The sequence below is a fragment of the Perognathus longimembris genome, chromosome 13 (genome assembly GCF_023159225.1).
Source record: "Perognathus longimembris pacificus isolate PPM17 chromosome 13, ASM2315922v1, whole genome shotgun sequence".
In the NCBI taxonomy this organism is placed as follows: Eukaryota; Metazoa; Chordata; class Mammalia; order Rodentia; family Heteromyidae; genus Perognathus; species Perognathus longimembris.
This window is the reverse complement of record NC_063173.1, coordinates 57,363,374-57,382,819: the sequence shown is the minus strand read 5'-3', so window position 1 is coordinate 57,382,819 and position 19,446 is coordinate 57,363,374. Positions and strand designations below refer to the sequence as shown.

Genomic DNA, 19,446 nt, shown 5'->3' with positions numbered 1-19,446 from the left:
CCGGCCGGCGGGCGTCCGGGAGGCGGCGGCGCAGGGAGGGGCCCGGCGCGCACGTGGCCCCGGCGGCCGCCATGGCGGACAGCGGCCCCGCGGGGGGCGCGGCGTTGGCAGCCCCGGCTCCCGGGCCGGGCGGTGGCGGCCCCGGGCCCCGCGTGTACTTCCAGAGCCCCCCCGGGGCCGCGGGTGAGGGCCCGGGCGGAGCGGACGACGAGGGTCCGGTGCGGCGGCAGGGGAAGGTCACCGTCAAGTACGACCGCAAGGAGCTGCGGAAGCGCCTCAACCTGGAGGAGTGGATCCTGGAGCAGCTCACGCGCCTCTACGACTGCCAGGTGCGCCGGCCCCGGGGCCCCGGGGCCCCCCGGCGCCCCGGCCTCCGCGCGCGCCCCTCGGCCCCACGCGCCCCGCCCCCCGGCGCGTGCTCCTTCTTGCGGGACCCGAGTCCCGCCAGCCTGGCCTCCCTCGACCCTGCTTCCCCTCCCCACACCGGCGCTCAGATCCAGCGCGGTGTCCTCCAGACTCGCCCCAGGGAGAGCCGGGTCGCGGGCCGGGGGCTGGGGCTGGCCCACGCAGCGGATGGAGTTCTTTCCATCGAGCCCGCCCGGTGCCCGCGAGTTTAGACAGCAGTGGAAAGGCACGCTGGTGCGGTTAGTGAGGGTACCTTGGAGCGTCTGGGTTATTGTTTAATGGGCTAGCCTGGACTCCATTTTGGCGTGTGGGCAGGTTAGCCCGCGCTGTGGGATCGGGCCCTCCACCCTGTGACTCCTGGTTTGCTCATTTGGTGACTCAGGGCCCCCGGGGGCAGGGTGGAGGGAGGAGTGGGCTTGCCCCGTGCTGCCTTGCCTAGCCTAGCCCTGGAATGCAGCTTGCTCCAAGCCGGGTAGCTAGCTGTTCCCTGGGGGGAGGGGTGGTGGGCGCCCCCTGCCTCCCCAAAGCTTGGGCTCTTTGTTTCCCTTTTTTCCAGGCCTGGGTCCTTCCCCCTGACCCCTCACCCCTCACTTCCTCCTCACTCCCAGGAAGCGGTGACAGGTGTTTGGGGGAGGGGGCCGTGATGAGTTGGGACAGCTGGCCTCACTGGTGTGCTGTGAGATGGGGGGCCCGGATGTTAGGGAGATACATCTGCTGGGTTCACAGCCCGAGGTCCTCAGCTCTGGCTGTCTGGCACCCTGGGTGCCCACTGGCAGGGACAGGAAGCCCCCCCCCCCCAATCGGGCAATTTGCCTTGGCAAAGGCCCGGTCTGTTTTCCTTCCCAGAGCAGCTGTCATCTGCTGGGCAAAGCGGGCCTGGGCTGGGCCTGAGGTAGGCAGGGCGCACAGCCCAAGAGCCCTTCTGAGTGCCCACTCCTGACTCAGGCTTTGTCCACCCCTCTGCCCCCACCCCTGCTCCAGGAAGAGGAGATCCCAGAGCTGGAGATTGATGTGGATGAGCTCCTGGACATGGAGAGTGACGATACTCGGGCTGCCCGGGTCAAGGTGAAGTGTCCCGGCCAGGAAGCACTGCCCCTTGAAGGCGCAAGGCCCGGAGGCAGGCCTTCCTGGGGGTGGGTCAGCCGACGGTGGGACCCTGGGCCTCAGCCTCTCACTCCAAATACAGTTTGGTGTTATAGCGATCTGTCCCCAGGGTTCCCAGTGGGTCCAGGTGCCCTGTAGGCCCCATTCTTGAGAAGTTACCGTGCACTTTTCCTCCCCCCCCCGCCCCCCCCAGGAGCTGCTGGTTGACTGTTACAAACCCACTGAGGTAAGTGGCTTCCCCGAGGGTGGTGGGGAGGGAGGTGAGGAGGGCACACCCCTGTCATCTTGGGGTCTGGTGTCCCTAACAGCACCTTCCTCGTCTAGGCCTTCATCTCTGGCCTGCTGGACAAGATCCGGGGCATGCAGAAGCTGAGCACACCCCAGAAGAAGTAGGGGTCCCTGACACCGGCGAACCAGATGGTGGCTCCCACAGGACAATCGCTGCCCCCTGACCTCGTAGCAACAGCAATACCGGGGGACCCTGCAGCCAGGCCTGGTGCCATGAGCAGGGCTCCCTGTGCCCCTGGCCTAGGGGTGTCTTCCCTTGCCCCCCCCCTCAGTTTTCCACTTTTGGGGTTTTTTATTGTTATTAAACTGATGGGACTTTTTGTGTTTTTATATTTACTGCGGCGCGGGCCCTTTAATAAAGTTAGGATGTGCTTTTGAGCAGGTCACAGGCTCGCCTGGTCTTTCAGGGGGGACATGTAGCTTCACGTGCTGCCAGCTCAACTTCTCCCCAGGTGACTGCAAGCCTTCCTGAGGGCCACGTCGCCATAGCAATAGCCCAGCACCAGCTCCCAGACCAAGCGTTCGAAGCGGCTGGGGAGCTGGCGGAGCAGGGAGGCTGCCAGCAGGCCCGAGCGGTCCCTATTCCCTCTGGCCAAGGGTCGCCATGCCACCGAGCCTGGACCCCCGGGCTCTGCACTCAGAAAGGGAGAGGGGAGGTTGGGACGGGTTTTGTTCTTTTTCTGGTGCCGGGATCAAATCTACCCCACCCTGGAAGGGTGCAGGCGAGGGCCCTGCCACCGAGCTCTGCCACAGCCCTGGTTGTAAGCCAAGTCTCTCAGGACCCACAAAGAACCACAGGCTCACTTCTTGGGCGTGTAAGAGTTTTGTTTTTTAAACAGTCTGGTCCCTGATGCTCCCCAGCCCCTCCACATCCACTACAGTTCCGAACGCCGCTCGATCTTGAGAAGCTCCACTTCAAACACTAGCGTTGCTCCACCTGGACGGAAAAGTGGGGTCAGAATGGAATCTGGGCCACGAAGGGGGGGGATGGCTACAGTGGGTATTAAGAAAAGGGGTTACCTGGGATCTTTGGGGGAGCTCCCCGCTCTCCATAACCTGTCAAAGATACACAGAGAAACAGAGTGAAATGTGGCCACGCCCTCTGTTTAGGGGCACTCAAGCCTGTCCTTGCCAGAGCCAGTGAGGCTGAGGCCAGGGTCACCTTCCGCGGACATGGCTCCAGGAAGGGATGCTTACCTAGCTCCGATGGGATCACCAGCTTCCGCTTCTCCCCCTCGCACATCCTGTAGGACAACACATGCTCACCATGTGGCAGTGTGGCGGCATCCCAGCTCCCAGTCCCCCTACCCTCCTCTGGGGTTTGCCTCACACAAGTCACTTCCTGAACCACAAGCGTGCACGCCCCGACCCTGCCCCCCCTTGCCACCGTTACTCACCCCAGCAGCCCCTGGTCCCAGCCCTTGATGACCTGACCAGTGCCAAGGGAGAACACAAAGGGCTGGTTCTGGGGCAAGCTGCTGTCAAACTCCGTCCCATCTTCCAGCTTCCCCTGTGGGGCCAGAAGGCTAGTGAGGAGGGGTGTCCCCCTTGAGCCCTCTCACACAGCATCGGTGGTGGCCATTGTCCTTGATGGGGACAGAGCCTTGGGCACAATGTCACCGCCTGCTCGTGCCCAGCTGGGGAGTGGACGGTGGAGAGCAGAGGAGAATCATGAAACTAGGCTTAGGGGCGAGGAGGCAGCTTGTTCAAGGTCACACACCTGGTTTTGGGGCAAAGCCAGGCTGCCAAGGCGCTTCGGGTTCCCAGAAGCTCCACCCACCCAGAAAGCTCCGCCCTTCACCCACCGTGTAGTGCATGTGCAAGACATCTCCCTTTCGCGACTTGATGGGACAGTGATCCACTCGCTTCTTGACCCCAATCTGCAGCTTCCGTTTGCCCTCGGCCCCCGCGGCGGTGGCCAGGGCACTCAGGCAGATGGACAGGACTGTCAGGACCCAGCTCAGCCTCATGTCTCTGCAGGCACAGACCCGACCAACCGACCGGGAGAAGGTGGGGAGGGCTTGGAACAAGAAGGTACCAGGAGGATGCCACCCCCGCCATACTTTGCCGGCCCCTAGAGATGCCCCTGTCCCTGTTACCACCCTCTCCCCCGGCCTCCGCGGCCACACTTACCAGTCCAGGGAGAAGGGGGCTTGGCTGAGGGCCCCAGAAGCGAGGGGAGGGGGTCAGGGGAGGCCACAGCAGCCAGGGCCCCGCCCCTCTGCTCACCCCCACATCCTCCCTTTCCCTCCCTCCTGGTCCCCACCTCTGAGACTCCTCAGTTTCCACCTGTGCCTTTACGCAAAGTCCAGACCCTATCTGACTGCACAGGAGTAGCCCCGACCGAGCGGCCCCATTCGCGCCACACCCAGGTGCCGCCGGCCCAGCACACCCACACCTCTGTGGCCGCTGCAGGGGGCCGGCCCCGAGGCACCCACACGTCCCCGCTGGACGGCTCCGGGGAGCCCCGGTCCCCTGGAGGCACCCCCCAGCCCGGCCCCGTGCCTCCGCCGGGGGCGCCGCCCCAACTCTGAGCCCTCGGGGGCCTCCGGGGCACCCAGATCGGCCCCGAGTCGGCGGGCCGCCGAGCCCGCTCCACCCACACCACCTCTCCGGGTGGAGTTCGCGGCCTCCCGCGTCCCCAGGCCCCGCCCCCGCGGAGACCGCCCCCGCGTGGACGCCCCTGGCCATTACTCTGGCTGAGCCCCGCGCCTGGATCCTTGGCTCCGCCTTCCGGATCCTTGGCTCCGCCTTCCAAGGGGCGCAGTTCCGCCCCCGGCCCCGAGGCCCCGCCCCCGGCAGAACTGCACTCCTTTTCCGGGGCCGGAGCCACGCCACTCCCCGGATGAAGCCCCGCCCCCGGCGCCTGGGCGCCGGCGCCCTCCTTCTCCAAACCCGAGGCCCCGCCCCTCTCCGGCGCCAGGCCCGCCTCCACGCTCCAGGCCCCACCCCCCGGCCGCCCTGGCCCCGCCCCCGGCCGCCGAGCCCCGCCTTCTACCGGCTCTCGCTCGGAGGTCGGGTCAGCCTCGGCTTCGCGCCCCGCCCCGAGCCCCAGGGCTCCGCCCCGTGCGGCGAGAGAACCCACCCCCTGCGGCATCCCGGGACGGCGCCGACCCCAGCCCCCGGTTCCTGCGTCTCTTATCCCTCGTTTACGCGCCGAGCACCGGCCCGCTTCTGCCCGGCCTGGGCCAGCCTGCCCTCCTACATGCACCCCGGCTCCCCCGAGCCCGGGCTGTGGCCCCCGCTCACCTCCTCACCGCGCCCCCGGAGCCAACCCAGGTCGTGCGGCCACTCTGCGCAGGCGCGTTCCGGTCGCTACAGACCGGGCCACGCCGCCCTCCCTCATTGGACCGTGCGAAACCCGCCGCTACACGCCCCTGGCGCGGCTTCTCTTTTGGCCCCGCCTCCCGCGAGGGCACGTGGTCCTTGCGTCACTTCCGGCGGAGGGGTTGCTCGTCGGGTCTGGTGAAAGTGACTTCCGAAAGCGCCGGAGGTGCTTCCGCTCGAGGTGACTGACGTTCCGGCCGAGCCGCGGGGCTCCCGGAGGGGTCCCGCGGGGCCATTTTACGCCACCCCGGGCCGCTCTCCGCGATCTTGCTTGCCCAGGGCTTGCGCCCCTCCCGAAGGCCACTGTGGGCTTGAACGCTTGGCCTCCTGCGAACTGGCTGCCCGGTGTGTGACCTTTAGCCAACTCTTTCCCCTGATCGGCGGGCTCAGTGACTCCCACCCACGACCGAGACCATGCGCGGGGCCTTCCCTCCTCCCTCCCAGGAGCACGCTGAGCAGGGTGGGCCCGGCCCCCCACCGGTTCGCAGGGTGCCTTGCAGGCATCCCAGCCAGCACCCCCTTTCCCCCCAGTGCCCAGCAGATGTCAACCGATGAGGAGAAATCTCCATAGATATCTAAGGAACCTACAGTTGACAGGCAGCTACAAGTTGGTTGCATGTTAGGGAAACAGCTGAGGCCAAGTCGAAAGGCCAGTTTGCCTTTTTGTTTTTGTGCTGGTCATCAGGCTTGAACTCGGGGCCTGGGCACTATCCCTGAGCTTTTGCGCTCAAGGGTAGTAGTGCCCTACCACTTGAGGCACAGCTCCACTTCCAGCTCTTTTGATAGTTGGATATGAGTCTCACAGACTTTACTGCCCAGGCTGGCCTCGAACCATGATCCTCCTATCTCAGCCTCCTCCGTAGCTACGGTTGCAGGAGTGAGCCACTGGCACCCGGCTTCTATTTCCTTTACTGATAAAGGAAGACAATCACAACACTGAGCTCAGAATTGAATTAGAGCTGACCTTTGAGGTGCATGGGAAGCACTATGCATGTCTGGGGGTGCTACGTGGGCTCAGAATCAGTAGCTGTAGGGCCTAACCCTCATCTTTTATTAGACCATGGCTCCATCACTGACTTCATGACTGAGATAATTAAAAAGCAATGATCACCATCAGGAATTGTCTTTTGTTGTTTTTTCTTTTTAAGGCTAACCTACTCTTGCCTTGACACCACCACACCTTCTGATCCAATCCCTCTGAGAACACCTCCATTAAGGTGGCTGCTTTGGGTCATTTCTCCTCCTAGCTGGCGTGTCTCAGCAGTGTCAAGGGCTGGTGCCCCAGTTTGGCCTTTTCTCCACTTGCTTTGCAACCGAACACACTAGAAACTTCGGGGGGGGGGAGGGAAGGGGGCACTGAGCTTGGATCGATAAGTCAGAGATTTGAAGTGCACTGGGTTTGGGGGAGAACTTGTCTACTAGACCAACCCTATTTGCTACAAACCTTTGGTAGCTTCCTTTCGGAGTGGCAGAGCTGAGGGGGACAGGGTAGATGTGGCCCTAGAGCCCCCATGCAGGGAGCCAAAAACATGGAGTACTCAAAGTGCTGCTTGGCAGGAGAAATGAGTATTTCCATCTACTACGTGAAGATACTTAAAGGTGTCCGCAGCACAGTGGCCCCTACCACAGGAAAGGTGCACATATGCCAGCAAGAGCTAAACGACAAGGGCACTGAGAATTAAGGGCCACACAGGGCAGATGTGGGCTGTACCTCAAGGTCATTGCCCGTAACTGGCAAGTTCCTTGTGATGGGTGGGGGGAGCAGCAGTCAGTTGGAGTATGATGATCTGTGGTCCTCTCTGCATAGGATCTGCGCTAGAGCCTTTGTGTGCCAAATAAGGGAGAGAACAAGCTTCGGGGCTGAGCAGCGACAGAGACATCCTGCCCAACCAGCCCGCCTCAGCAGCGGCAAACAGTGACGCAGGCAGGAAAAGCTCCTTCTAGCTCTTTTATCGGGGACAAGGAGGTCACAGTTTCCATACCAAAGCCCAAATGTGCAGCGGTTTGGGGTCTTTGTAGTGAGGGGATGCAGGAGCCAGTTGTTCAACTCAGGTACACAGGGTGTGGTTAAAGACAGGAAGCACCCATTCCCCGAAGCTGGAACATGACCCCCGCTCTTGCTGCTGTCATGGCTCGTCAACTCTGTGAGCAGGCAGCCTCTGGAGACGAAGGACAGGACAGACGACTGGAGAACACTCTGAGAGGCCCAAGTCCCGGAATAGGTTCCGTCCAGGCCAAGGTCTTGGGGGCTAGGCTCTTCTCCCCAGGTTCCCCCCTCTTCTCCAACTGGAGTGAGGCCTGGGGCAAGTGGCCCTGCAGAGTCTGAAAAGCAGGGCGTCACCTTCGCAGCTTCCGGCACCTGGGGAAGGCAACACGGGACCCGTTCACGATGGCTGGAGCTGGGTCCACGGATGGGGGAGGGGAGACCGTGTGCATGCACGTGCGGGTGTGCACGCCGAAGCCCGTGCACGAGGCGTGAACTCAGGGCCTGGAGCTCTGGGTTGGCTTGTGCACGCACAGCCGGGGCGCTAGCGCTCGGTTCTGCTTCCACTTGTGGCTGTTTACTGGCTACCTGGCATGTGCAGTCTCATGGATGTGTCTGCCCAGGCTGGCTTGAGTTAAGATTCTCAGATCTCAACCTCCTGAGTAGCGAGGATTACAGGTGTGAGCCGTATGTGCCCTGCTCCCCAGCTCCGTCTGACACACTTCCTTGTTGTCTTCTGTAAACCCCATTTCCCTTCACACCCTGGGGGAGCCCCTTGGCCTGGCGGTGGCATCCCTATGGAACACAGCAGTGGTGAGAAGACTGCACAGTCCTCTCTGATGTATTCCCGGTGTTCGAAGGCCATATGGAGTAGGGAACCCCAGGAGCTTCTGGAATGGCCCAGAGCTCTGCAAATCAGGACTGCTTCCTCAGTTCCATCTAGGCTGGTATCACTTCCTCCGGGGAATGGCTGACTGCTCAGAGACGACATGGGGCTCCCCACCTGGGCGCCAGGCGTGCTCCGCCGGCCCCGCCTCTCCCGGTGCCTGGCTCCCGCATTCGCGTGGAAGCTGTGTTTGTACAGATCTCCATGCCAACAGACACCGGGAGAGGTGTTTGTTCAACGCGCTCGGCAGCTTCCCCTCTCCCGGCCCTCGTCCCGCGGGCAGGCTCACCTGGACTCGCTCCAGCACGCAGCCACCCGCCAACTCCTCACCTGCACGTGTCTGGGTTGAGCTCTAAGCCCCGCCCTTGGCAACGGAGGAGGCTGCGGCGTCGGCAGCGGCAGCGGCAGGTCCGGGGATCAGGGCGCTGGCGGCGCTGGGCGCAGCGCGGGCAGAGGGGCCTGGGGCTGGAGTGGGATGAGTGATGTCAGCCGGGGTGGGTGCTCCGGGGGCGGAGTCCCAGCCCGGAACGGAGCGGGGCTGAGGACGGTGGGCAGTGGCAGCCCTAGGAGGAGAAGCGACATGTCTGGGGCCGGAAGGAAGAGCCTTCCCAGGAGCTGGGATCGGGGCGGAATGTACAGATTGGGGAAGAGAGGAGGACAAGGAGAAGAGCCAGGATCTCGCCTCTCTCGTGCAACCCCGGGCCCGTCCACACCTTCCATCCGGTCGTACACATCCAGGTGTGTCTCTGCAGGAGCCCAAGGAACTCACCTGTCTGGCTTCACAGCGTTCTTCTTTTTTGGTCTGAAAAGTAAGAGACAGAGACAAAGAGGAGAACGATCAGGAGACCCATGCATCCCCCTGGCTTGTCCCAGACCCCAGGCCTACCTCTGGCTCTACTCCTAGACACCTGGCCCCCAGTGCAGTGTACCCCAAGCCCCACACTGCCCCACGCCTGGACTCTGCAAGCTCAGAGGTCGGGCCTGGCTGGCACCTGCATTCACATTCGCTGTGCTCTTCCAGGGACATCTCCCCCAGCTGACTGCTTGGGTACCGGATCACGAGGATCTGTGCTCGGGAGAAGAACGGGGAGACACAGTGAGGGGGGTATGGAGCAATAGGGACGGAGAGCAAGGGGTGCTCCCACAGGCTACAGGGAAAACAAGCTCAGCTAACAAGCCTTCCATGCTGCGGTCTCAGGGCTGGCCCAGTCCCCAGAGTACCGGCGTCCCCTCTGCTGGCTTCTCCCTTCTGTCCCCGGGTACCTGCATTCGGACTTGGTGCTGCCCGGTGGGCACGCACTCCAGGCCATCGTCGGGACAGCAGCCACCGCAGCGCTGCACCGTCACACAGCTGGGCACCAGTTGTTTGGCCACAGTGCCCATGAGCTCTGTAGCCAGGGGCACCACCACCTCCCTCGGCTGGCAGGTGGCTCGGGCATACACGTCGATCCATGACACCACTGGGGGCAGATCAGCCAGTTAGGGTTACGCTCCACCTGAGTTTCCCAAGGCTATCCTCCCGTGTCTCCCACCCCCCCCCCCAGTCCCAGACACCTTCCACTAGTGCCCACTTCTGTCTGATCACCCTGTCTGCCCCCGTACTGTTTGTCTAGAACCCACTAGCGTTCTGCTTCAGTTTCTCCCTCGGTGAAATGGACCTCGTACAAGGGAGCTATGATAGACGCGACCACTGGGAAGGTGGTAAACATTCTCCGCAGTGGCCGGCGGGAAGCAGTGGTGAACAGTTACCTTTCTTCTGGTGGCCAGTGGCATCAGGCTGGGAGACGGGGGCCTGTGGGAGAGAAGAGACCTGGGCGCGGGGTCTGGCTCTCCGGGTGTCCTGCGGCTCTGCCCTTGAGTCCGAGGGGGCGCCACCTTCTCTCCCCCGTCCTCCCCCCCCCCCAGCTTTATCTCTCCTCTCATGGCCCCAACACCCACCCAACAAGCTGTGGAGCTGGGAGCTGCGCTTATTCGGAGGCCCCAGCTCAGGAGTGGGCCGTGCGGGGGACACTGAGGCAGCTCCGCCCCCCCCGGGGGGCTGGGCTGGGGCGGAGGAGTGGCTGGGGTCGGGCTGGCGGGCACGCGAGGGCACCTCCCCGGGGATGCCCGGTCCTCCGGGACCCCCCGAGGTCGAGGCCGCACGCGTGGGTCCCCACGGCCGAGGCCACCGGCGCCGCGGCACTTCCGCCAACCTTGAAGGGCACGGCGGGCGGGCACGGCGGGCGGGCACGGCGGGCGGGCGGGCGGGCGCGGCGGGCGGGCACGGCGGGCGGGCGGGCGGGCGGGCGCGGCGGGCGGCACGCACGTACCTGGGCGGGGGCCAGCTGCAGCAGCGCGGCGAGCAGCAGGCGGCGGAGCAGGGGGCCCATGGCGCCCGCGGGGGCCGCGCGCCGGGGGCGCCCGCATCGCCCTAGCCCGGCGGCGCGGGGGGCGGCGGCAGCCAGAGCCCCATGGCGCGGGCCCGCGCGCGGCGGGCGGGGGCCGGGCGCGGGGCGCGGCTCCTCCGCGGCCCCCTCCCGAGCCCTGGGCGCAGGCAGCGCAGCGCAGCGCAGCGGCGGCGGCCGCCGGAGGAGCGGGGCGGGCGGGCGGCGGGCGGCGGCGGCGGCGGCGGGCGGCGGGGACGGCGGGGGCGGCGGGGGGCCGGGCCCGGGCTGGCGGGCGGGCGGCTCATGTGACCCACATGCGCTCCTCACCGGGCGGCGGGCGGGGGCGCGGCGAGGCGCCCTGGCCCCGCCCCCCGGCTCGGCCCCGCCCCCTCCGCGCAGACCCCGCCCGCCGCCGCCGCCGGGGAGGGGACGCGCCCCCCGGGGGCCCCCCGAAGGAGGGAGCCAGGCCCGAGTCTGAGGAATCAGCTAGTTTATTGCACGCGCCGTGGGGAGCGCGCGGTCCTGGCGGGCAGCAACGGGGGCGCACACGGCAGAACCCCTGGAGCAAACCCCTCAGGAGCGGGTGCCCCGCGGCACGATCCCGGGGGCGGGGGCGGGGGCGGGGGCGGGAGGAGGCCCGGAGGGCAGCGGCGGCCTTTGCTGGCGATCCTGGCGGAGCCGGGCTCCCCGGGCCCTGGAAGAGAGCACGTGCGTGGTGGGGACAGGGTTGGAGGAGGAGGTGGGGCCGGGACAGGGAGCCCGGGCAGCACCGAGGCGACAGACCTGGCCCTGGCCCGGGTGTCATTGTAGATGGCCGTGATGATCCGATCCTTTTCATCCATGAAATTCCGGTGCACCTGCTCCAGCTTCCTGCAAAGCGGGTGCAGCCGACCCTGTAACTCCACGACCTGGAGTCTCACAACTTCACACCTGTGAGGACCTCGGCCTCACAGCGTCCGTGACGGGCGGGGAGAGGCCTCCAAGTCCTCGCCGGCCCGCTCAAGGGTGGTGAGCAGCTCTGAACGTGGGGTGCCCAAACAGGAGACTAGGGAGGGCCATGCAGATAACATCACTACCGAGCTAGGAAGGCTGCTACCAAATGGGCACAGGCCTCGAGTATCTGGCTGTAGAAAATGTTATGCCGTGGCACAGGTAAGAGTCAGGAGACAACCACCACCAAGAGAGGACTGTGGCTTGCTGGAGAGGCTCTGTTCCAGTGCATTTGTTTCTTGTGCAACATTGTGTGTGTGTGTGTGTGTGTGTGTGTGTGTGTGTGTTCATACTGGGCCTTGAAAACAGGGTCTCCTCTCGCCTAGCTTCTTCTCTCAAGACTACCACTTGAGCCCCATCTCCACTTCCTGCTTAGCTTTGAACCAGGACCCTCAGATCTCAGCCTCCTAAGTAGCTAGGATTACAGATGTGAGCCACTGGAGCTTGGCTTCTTGTGTGCCACTCTGACTGGCTCCAGCTGTCCTGGTAGCCAGCAACAAGGACTTATATTCAAATGATTAAAAACTGGAAATGATCTTTCTGTTTGTTTTCTTTTTTAATTTGTTTTTCTTGGTCATGGCGCTTGAACTCAGGGCCTGGGCTCTATCCCTGAGCCTTTCTGCTCAAGGCTAGCACTCTGCCACTTTGAGCCACAGCGCCGCTTCCCATTTTCTAGTGGTTAGAGATAAGTCTCTCGTGGGCTTTCCTCCGTGGTCTGACTTTGAACTATGATCCTCAGATCTCAGCCTTCTAAGTAGCAAGAATTACTGGCATGCACCACCAGCACCTGGCCTTTTGTTTCATTTTTGAGAGCAGCACAAGTGGTTGTATAGCTGTTCCCAAAATGCTGCCTTAACCAAGAAAGAAAAGGCTCTAGAGATCAATTTCATGTCTTTTTTTTTTGCCAGTCCTGGGGCTCCAACTCAGGGCCTGGGCACTGTCCCTGAGCTTCTTTTGCCCAAGCCTAGCACTCTACCACTTGAGCCACAGCGCCACTTCTGGCTCTTTCTGTATGTGTGTGATACTGAGGAATCGAACCCAGGGCTTCATGCGTGCTAGGCAAGCTCTCTACCGCTAAGCCACATTCCCAGTCCTCACGTACTGCTCAGCTGAGGAGACATAAGTATGCAGGCCATGGCGTGTGGTGGTTGGCTGACCACCCACCCTTCTGCCCTCACAGCCCACCCCCTCCGGGAGGACACTGCTCACCTGAAGGCGATGTAGTGCAGGCCCATGCCCGCCAGCATGAGCAGGAGGCAGTACCCCAGCACCAGCTGGTTGTTTTTGTGCTGTTGCCCGCCTCGACTCAGGCCCCTGTGGCCTCGCGTGGTGAAACTGGGCCCAGTATTGTGCATTGGGGGGTGCCCAGGAGCTAGTGGAAAGCAAAAGCAGCAACGGCATGGAGCTGAGGCTCTCCCCCGGGAGACGCGGGGTGGGCACCCACAGCGTGGTGGGACAGGACCACCGTACCTGTGCGTGTGTTGGGGAGGTTTGGGATGGGCTGTGGTTCCTGGAGACGCTGAAGAGCCGGCTGAGCGAAGCTGCCGGTCGTAGCTCAGCCGGCTCTGCTCGTGGCTGAGCACATGGTATGCCTCATTTAGTTCCACAAAACGGCTATGCAGGGTGGGGTTCCCAGGATCTCGGTCTGGGTGTAACTGAGGTAGGACAGGAGTCCCTCGTATCTCCCTTTCCATGTCTTTCCAGAACTCATCTTGATGGTGTCCACCCACAAGTGTTCACAATACCCCCAAAGTCCTACCTGGGCAGTGACCCTCACTCTCAGGCCTGCTTATTCCCCTCCAGAAGGCCAGCAACACAGACATCTGCCCACTCCCCTTTCAGGCCCTGCCCCCACCCCCATGGTCCATGCTTCTCCAGAGCAGGTAGACAGGGCAAGAAAACCAAGCCCAAAGCCGGGCCCTAGTGGCTCTCACCTGTAGTCCTAGCCATATAGGAGGCTGAGATCTGAGAATCACAGTCAAAGCCAGCCAGGGCAGGAAAGTGTGTGAGACTCCTATCACCAACTAACCACCAGAAAACTGGAAGTGGTGGTGTGGCTCAAAGTGGTAAAGTGCTAGCCTTGAGTAAAAAGAACTCAGGGACAGTGTGCAGGCCATGAGTTCAAGCCCTTACACACACACAGACACACACACACACACACACACACACACACACAGAAAACCAAACTCAACCAGAGCCCAGTGGCTTATGCCTCTAATCCTATTCAGGAGGCTGAGATCTGAGGACTGAGGTTCAAAACCAGCCCAAGAGTTTTTTGTTTTGTTTTCCTTTTGTCAGTCCTGGGGCTTTAACCCAGGGCATGGGCTCTGTCCCCAAGCTTTTGCTTAAGACCAGCTCTCTACCCCTTGAGCCACAGTGCCATTTTTGGCTTTTTCTGTGTATGTGGTGCTGAGGAATCAAACCCAGGGCTTCATGCATGCTAGGCAACCACTCTACCACTCTACCACTCAGCCACATTCCCAGCCCCAAGAGTTTCTTATTTCCAATTAACCACACAAAAAAGAGGGAGCAGAGGTGTAGCTTAGTGGCAGAGTACCAGTCTTGAGTAAAAAAGCTAAGGGACATTATCCAGGCCCTGAGTTCAAGCCTCAGTACTGGCCCAAAAATTAAAAAAAAGAAGAAGAGAGAGAAAGAGACATAGCACATCCAGTAGGATGGCTGGTGTGTTCCCCAAGCCCTTCCTCCTTCCTCGTCCTCATGCTGAAGGAAGGGACAAGGGTCTGCTTCTGCTTCTCACTTTGAGGACTTGGGCTGCTCCCCATCTGACTCAGATTTCTGCTTCTTCCCTCCCCACCTTGGGGGCACTAGTACCTCCTTGGACTTGGTGAAGAAAGCTCTTTTAACTTCTTCAGCACTGGCACCAGGATCCACACCCAACAGTTCATAATAATTACTGGGGCCAGACCTATGGAGAGAGGCCGATACCTGCAGGGACTGAGGGAACGCATAGAGAACCCTGCCCTGCTCCTCCAACCTCCCTACCAACCCCCCACCCCCGACAGCCATCAGGTGCTCAGAAGTGGCTGTTAGTCCCAAGACAGATCTGGCCCCAGGTCACCCTTCCCTTTGAGGGGTATCACGGGACTGATTCCTCAGACGCGTGCACTACCACCAGAGAAGCTTGTTTAAAACAGATTTCCTGAACTAGGGGTGTGGCCGAGGGCTAGAACTCCTGCCCCGCATAGGTGAGTTCCAAAGTACAACACAAACACTGTAAGGATCAAAAAGTAAAAGCTGCGGATTCCCAGGGCGGGTATGGTGGCTGGTGCTTGCAGTTCCAGCTAGTGGGGAGACCGAGGCGGGAACCCCGCCCTGAGCCTGGAGTCCAGCCTGAGCCTCCAGAGAGCCAGGGCCTGGCTGGGACCTCATTTATGCAGATCGGAGCGTCTGTCCTCGGGGGTCACCTCTCAAAGCTCGGGCGTCCAGGGCGGTGGCGGCGAGTGCTACCGGAGACAAGCCCACGAGGCGGCGGGCGCCGAGCCGCCGGGCCCGCAGAGCGGAGGAGCCCGGCCGGCCCCGCACCCTCGGCCCCGGCCCGGCGCTGCACTCACCGCTGCGCGGCGGCCGCTGCGAGGGCCCGGGCGGGAGGGCGGCAGGGCCGCGGCCGGCACAGGCGCAGGGGCAGCAGGGGCAGCAGGGCCCACCGGGGCGGCATGGCGGCGGGCGGGCAGCTGGGGAGAGGAGGCCGCTAAGAGGGGCGCCGCGGAGCCCAGGTCGGGGGAGAGGGACGCGGCTGGGCCCAGGGCCGGCCGCCTGCCTCAGGGTCATACTCGCGAACGAACCAGACCCGCACGTCGGGGCTCCCCCCCCCCCGCCCCTCGCCCTGGCCGGGGCCGCGACCTGGACCCCTTCCCCACCATCCCGGGCTTTTTTTTGGGGGGGGGGCAGGGGCGGGCGAGGGCGGAGCCAGAGCGAAGCCCCGCCCCGCCGCACTCACAGACTCCGGGGTCGCCGCCATTTCCTAGGCCAACGCAGGCCACGCCCTCCGGGTTTCATTGGCTTAGATGGCCGTTCCGGCCACGCCCAGTGGGCGGGGCGACGAGGACGCGAGGCCCAGAGCCTGCCCCGCCCCCCAGCCCGCACTTCCTTTGGCCTTGGACGCGGGCGGGCTGCGGGTGGGAATGAGCGGGACTCTCCGCAGAGCCTGCGGCCGCGCCGCCGTCCCCGAGTCCCGCTGACGGAGCTGTGGCTCCCGGAGCTTGTTTGGCAGAGCTTTCTGGAATCTCACTAGAGTTTGGCATAGGAGGCGCGGCCCCATTTCTAGCTTGCAGAGGGCTTTCCACCTCTGGTCTCCTTCACCCACCCAGAGCTCGCTCTCCCGGCAGCCAGCCTCGCTCGCAGAAACAGCAGACACCAACGGGATCCAAGAATAAAGTGCTTTATTGTTCTCAGAGCTTTGGTGACAGGCCTGGGGTCCCTGGGCGAGTCAGGCAGGGCTTCCTTGGGCCTGGTTGTGCAGGAGGATGGCGCCTTTGGCTGAGGGGCAGAGCTCAGCCCAGAGCTCCGTCTCCTGCAATCGCTGCACCCGCTGCGGGAAGACAGTGAGACGCACACCTCCAGCCCTGACTCCGACTAGCACGGTGCCCACAATTCCTCCACACCGGTCTATCCCGAGCTCTGTTAAGGGGACTGAACTGAGCCCCGCGCCTGTGGCTCCCGCCTGTAATCCTAGCTATTCAGGAGGCTATTTGAGGATGGAGGTTCAAAGCCAGTCGGGGCAGACAAATCCTGGAGACTCTTATCTCCAATTACCAACCAAAAGCCTGAAGTGGAAGTGGGACCCAAGTGGCAGACCACTAGCTCTGCGAGACAAAGCTAAAGGACGAGGTCCAGGTCCTGAGTTCAAGTCCCAGCTTGAGCCTATGCCTATGGCTCTGGAAGACACCGATGCTTGGAAGTCCTCTGTCCCATGCCCCCCCCCCCCCCCGTTCCCTCCGAAGCACATGCATCACCAGACTTCCTTGAAAACCTCCACCTTGATGTCCACGCTTGCTCCCCAGTACCTGCATCTCCACAAAGATGATCCCTGCAGACTCGTGGGCCTCGGGTCCCCCACTCAGGTAGTAGCTCCTCACCTCCTCAGAAGTGAGGCTGCACCTGAATAAGGATCCGAAGGTGGGGGGCAGGGTGTTCAACCCTGCAGGACCCCTATGGGATCCTAGCTGCCTCAGCCTCGCCCCTCCCCCGTCCCCCCCCCAGGTCGCCAGTATCCTGTGTACCCAGAGCCCGCCCACTCACCGGACATAGAACTCGGCACTGGCCCGGCCGGCGCTGGTCTCATTTCTGGCGATGCCCAAGAGAAGGGGCTGGCTCAGAGTGAGCAGGGGCAGGTTCACCTGGGGCAAGGGGGGGGGGTCCCACCTGTCAGTGCCCACTGACCACACGATTGCCTCCTCGATGGAGAACACACTATTATACTTCCCAGCATTGCGACATTTTGTAGTTTAAGTACCAGCAGCACAGAATGTCATCCCTTAGGAATGTCCATTTTACAGATGGGAAAACAGAACAGAGAGACTAACTTGCCCAGAGAAATCTCTTCACCCAAGGGGAGGTGATTTAGTAACTGAGTCCCCCATTTACTCTTCTACCAACAATCAAGACAATGTATTTTATGTTTATTTCCACTGTTGAGAGGAGAACCCAAAGACACTGGCGGCTCATGCCTATAATCCTAGCTGCTCAGGAGGCTGCAATCAGAGAGGATCAAGGTTTGAAGCAGCCCAGGGAGGAAAGTCTGACAAACCTTTATTTATTTACTTAGTTATTTACTTAGTTATTTTTGTCAGTTGTAAGGCTTGAACTCAGGGCCTGGGCGCTGTCCCTGAGCTCCTTTGCTCAAGGCTAGCACTCTACCTCTTTGAGCCAAGAGCTACTTCCAGTTTTCTGGTGGTTCACTGGAGATAAGAGTTTCATGGAGGGCTGGGGATATAGCCTAGTGGCAAGCGTGCCTGCCTCGGATACACGAGGCCCTAGGTTCGATTCCCCAGCACCACATATACAGAAAACGGCCAGAAGCGGCGCTGTGGCTCAAGTGGCAGAGTGCTAGCCTTGAGCGGGAAGAAGCCAGGGACAGTGCTCAGGCCCTGAGTCCAAGGCCCAGGTCTGGCCAAAAAAAAAAAAAAAAAGAGTTTCATGGACTTTCCTGCCCAGGCTGGCTTTTTCTTTTCTTTTCTTTCTTTCTTTCTTTTTTTTTTTTTTTTTGCCAGTCCTGGGCCTTGAACTCAGGGCCTGAGCACTGTCCCTGGCTTCTTTTTGCTCAAGGCTAGCACTCTGCCACTTGAGCCACAGCGCCACTTCTGGCCATTTTCTGTATATGTGGTGCTGGGGAATCGAACCCAGGGCCTCATGTATACAAGGCAAGCACTCTTGCCACTAGGCCATATCCCCAGCCCCAGGCTGGCTTTTTCAAGCCCCAGGACCAAAAAGAGAATTCCACTTCGAGTATGCTCAGCTCCAAATCCCAAGTTCTCCTCAATGCCACAGGCTCTGCAGACCCCTCTCACCAATTTAAGGCCTGTGGAATTCTTTCTTTCTTTGTCTTTTTTTTTTTTTTTTGGCACCGGGACTCAAACCCAGGATGTTGCACTTGCTAGGCAAGTGCTTTGCCATTGAGCTACATCCCAGCCCAAGGCCTGTGGAATTCCAGCAAGTTCTACCCCCTCCCTCCATACCCACCATGCTCCACAAGCTTCTCCTCGCTCACCTCATCGCAGATCTCCTGCAGCACACTGGAGAAGAGTTCACGTACCACCAGCTCCCTGGGAAGGATCTTGTGCTGGGGGACACCACCAGGGCACAGGACCTGGGAGAAGTCAGGCTCAGCCTCTGCCTTCCGCCTCTTCCCACCCTGTCTTCTTTGCCTTTCCTGACCCTCAGGGGCCTGGGGTAAGGGTTCTGCGACCCTTTAACCCAGACCGACCTTTATAAGATGGACAAGCAGAAGTTGGGCACTGTAAGGCATCGACTTCCCCTGCCCGCTCCCATCCGCACTGTTTCCCAGCTTCCCATGGGTCTGCTGTAGGTTGGGTGTGTAGCCAGGTCTCTGAGATGGCCTCGAGGGCCTTGTCCCTGCCTAGCAGTGGTGACAGTCATGAGTCACTCTGGGCTCAGCTTGTACCTGCTCCTGGGTCAGCCCTCCAGAAGGGCACCGAAGCAGGGGACACTGCAGGGCTGTCCTGGGCAGGCTTACAGAAACATCAGGCTTACTTTCCTTTATGGGATGAGCCCTGGAGAGCTAGGAGGGCTCGGAGGCCCAGATCCTCACAGGTGCGTAGGGCTTTCTGCCTTGGCACCCATCCAGGTATCTCACCTGAGGCTCAGGATGCCCACCGGGCACGTCCACCAGCCCCGGGGCTTCCGCCACCTGCCCAGAGCGGCGCAGGAAGACCACAAAGTCATCAGCAGTGGCCAGCACAGCACCCACCCCCAGGGGGTCTGCCAGATAGGCTTGTCTGTCACCCCAATCCGCAGCTCCCTGCTGTCGCAGCCAGGAGGCCGAACTGGCCCAGTTGGTGCCCAGGAAGTCTCGGTAGGAAGTAAGACCCAGGCGCAGGAGTAGCTGTGGTCCTGGTGAGTCACGGGGCGCCGGCGTGGCTGAGTGAAGGCGGAACTTGGGGGCATCGAAGAGCCAGGGTTGGGATTGCAGCCGGGCTTCCCAGATGGCGGTGATGGTCTTGTCGGCTCCCGGCAGGAAGCGACGGTCGTAGGCTGGGCTCAGCTCCACCTCTACTTGCTCCTGGGACAGCCCCCCGGGAGGGCAGAGCAGCATCAGGGACACCTCAGGGTCCATGACGTGGGCAGCGCAGATCTGGGGAGGACACAGACGGGCTGTCAGCCACCCCTGGGTCCGGCCGCGGGTCGCCCCTCAGCCGCAGACCTGAAGGCACTGGAGGAACCCCAGCCCTCCTCAGCCTCCACGCCCACCCTCCGGGCGGTGTCCCGTCATGTTCCAGAGCCCCGAGCCCGGCGGGAGTGCAGGAGACTCCGGGACCTCCCTGCCACACAGAGGCCCGGGCTCCCCCAAAGATGTTCGTGAGCCCCAGGCCCAGCAAGCCTGCCTTCCACCCGCAACG

The 19,446-nt window shown here is 62.1% G+C and overlaps 6 protein-coding genes across 9 annotated transcripts; 1 reads left to right on the top strand and 5 right to left on the bottom strand.

The window, feature by feature from the left end:
* On the top strand, positions 1-2,175 carry Ppp1r14b (protein phosphatase 1 regulatory inhibitor subunit 14B). Its single transcript, XM_048359398.1, has 4 exons — positions 1-329; positions 1,387-1,470; positions 1,703-1,735; positions 1,834-2,175. Exons 1-4 carry the CDS (start codon positions 72-74, stop codon positions 1,900-1,902), a joined length of 444 nt encoding a protein of 147 aa, XP_048215355.1. The 5' UTR covers positions 1-71; the 3' UTR covers positions 1,903-2,175.
* A 436-nt stretch (positions 2,176-2,611) lies between these two features.
* Fkbp2 (FKBP prolyl isomerase 2) lies at positions 2,612-5,190 on the bottom strand. Of its 2 annotated transcripts, none has more exons than XM_048359400.1 (6): positions 5,047-5,190; positions 3,603-3,771; positions 3,195-3,307; positions 2,995-3,041; positions 2,818-2,853; positions 2,612-2,734 (listed from the first exon to the last, which is right to left on the bottom strand). In XM_048359400.1, exons 2-6 carry the CDS (start codon positions 3,765-3,767, stop codon positions 2,673-2,675), a joined length of 423 nt encoding a protein of 140 aa, XP_048215357.1. In that variant the 5' UTR covers positions 3,768-3,771; positions 5,047-5,190; the 3' UTR covers positions 2,612-2,672. The 2 variants fall into 2 exon arrangements, with proteins under 2 accessions (XP_048215357.1, XP_048215358.1); XM_048359401.1 differs by lacking the exon at positions 5,047-5,190 and adding an exon at positions 3,931-4,070.
* Positions 4,055-5,028, bottom strand: LOC125361170 (translation initiation factor IF-2). The gene has a single exon (XM_048359393.1). It carries the CDS (start codon positions 4,892-4,894, stop codon positions 4,076-4,078), a length of 819 nt encoding a protein of 272 aa, XP_048215350.1. The 5' UTR covers positions 4,895-5,028; the 3' UTR covers positions 4,055-4,075.
* A 1,868-nt stretch (positions 5,191-7,058) lies between the features above and the next one.
* Vegfb (vascular endothelial growth factor B) lies at positions 7,059-10,603 on the bottom strand. Of its 2 annotated transcripts, none has more exons than XM_048359396.1 (7): positions 10,304-10,603; positions 9,744-9,786; positions 9,258-9,454; positions 8,987-9,060; positions 8,764-8,796; positions 8,325-8,557; positions 7,059-7,483 (listed from the first exon to the last, which is right to left on the bottom strand). In XM_048359396.1, the coding sequence occupies exons 1-6, from the start codon at positions 10,361-10,363 to the stop codon at positions 8,347-8,349; spliced, it is 618 nt and encodes a 205-aa protein (XP_048215353.1). In that variant the 5' UTR covers positions 10,364-10,603; the 3' UTR covers positions 7,059-7,483; positions 8,325-8,346. The 2 variants fall into 2 exon arrangements, with proteins under 2 accessions (XP_048215353.1, XP_048215354.1); XM_048359397.1 differs by having other exon boundaries at positions 8,325-8,459; positions 10,304-10,579.
* A 224-nt stretch (positions 10,604-10,827) lies between these two features.
* On the bottom strand, positions 10,828-15,329 carry Dnajc4 (DnaJ heat shock protein family (Hsp40) member C4). The gene is given in 8 exon segments (XM_048359394.1): positions 10,828-11,054; positions 11,144-11,230; positions 12,560-12,645; positions 12,647-12,722; positions 12,821-13,005; positions 14,183-14,276; positions 14,923-15,042; positions 15,309-15,329. Coding segments are annotated over 7 exon segments (753 nt in total). The 5' UTR covers positions 15,027-15,042; positions 15,309-15,329; the 3' UTR covers positions 10,828-10,933.
* A 404-nt stretch (positions 15,330-15,733) lies between these two features.
* Positions 15,734-19,446, bottom strand: Nudt22 (nudix hydrolase 22). 2 transcript variants are annotated; one of them, XM_048359392.1, is made up of 6 exons: positions 19,298-19,446; positions 18,684-19,181; positions 18,078-18,176; positions 16,610-16,707; positions 16,375-16,468; positions 15,734-15,899 (listed from the first exon to the last, which is right to left on the bottom strand). In XM_048359392.1, the coding sequence occupies exons 2-6, from the start codon at positions 19,161-19,163 to the stop codon at positions 15,798-15,800; spliced, it is 873 nt and encodes a 290-aa protein (XP_048215349.1). In that variant the 5' UTR covers positions 19,164-19,181; positions 19,298-19,446; the 3' UTR covers positions 15,734-15,797. The 2 variants fall into 2 exon arrangements, with proteins under 2 accessions (XP_048215349.1, XP_048215348.1); XM_048359391.1 differs by having other exon boundaries at positions 18,684-19,438.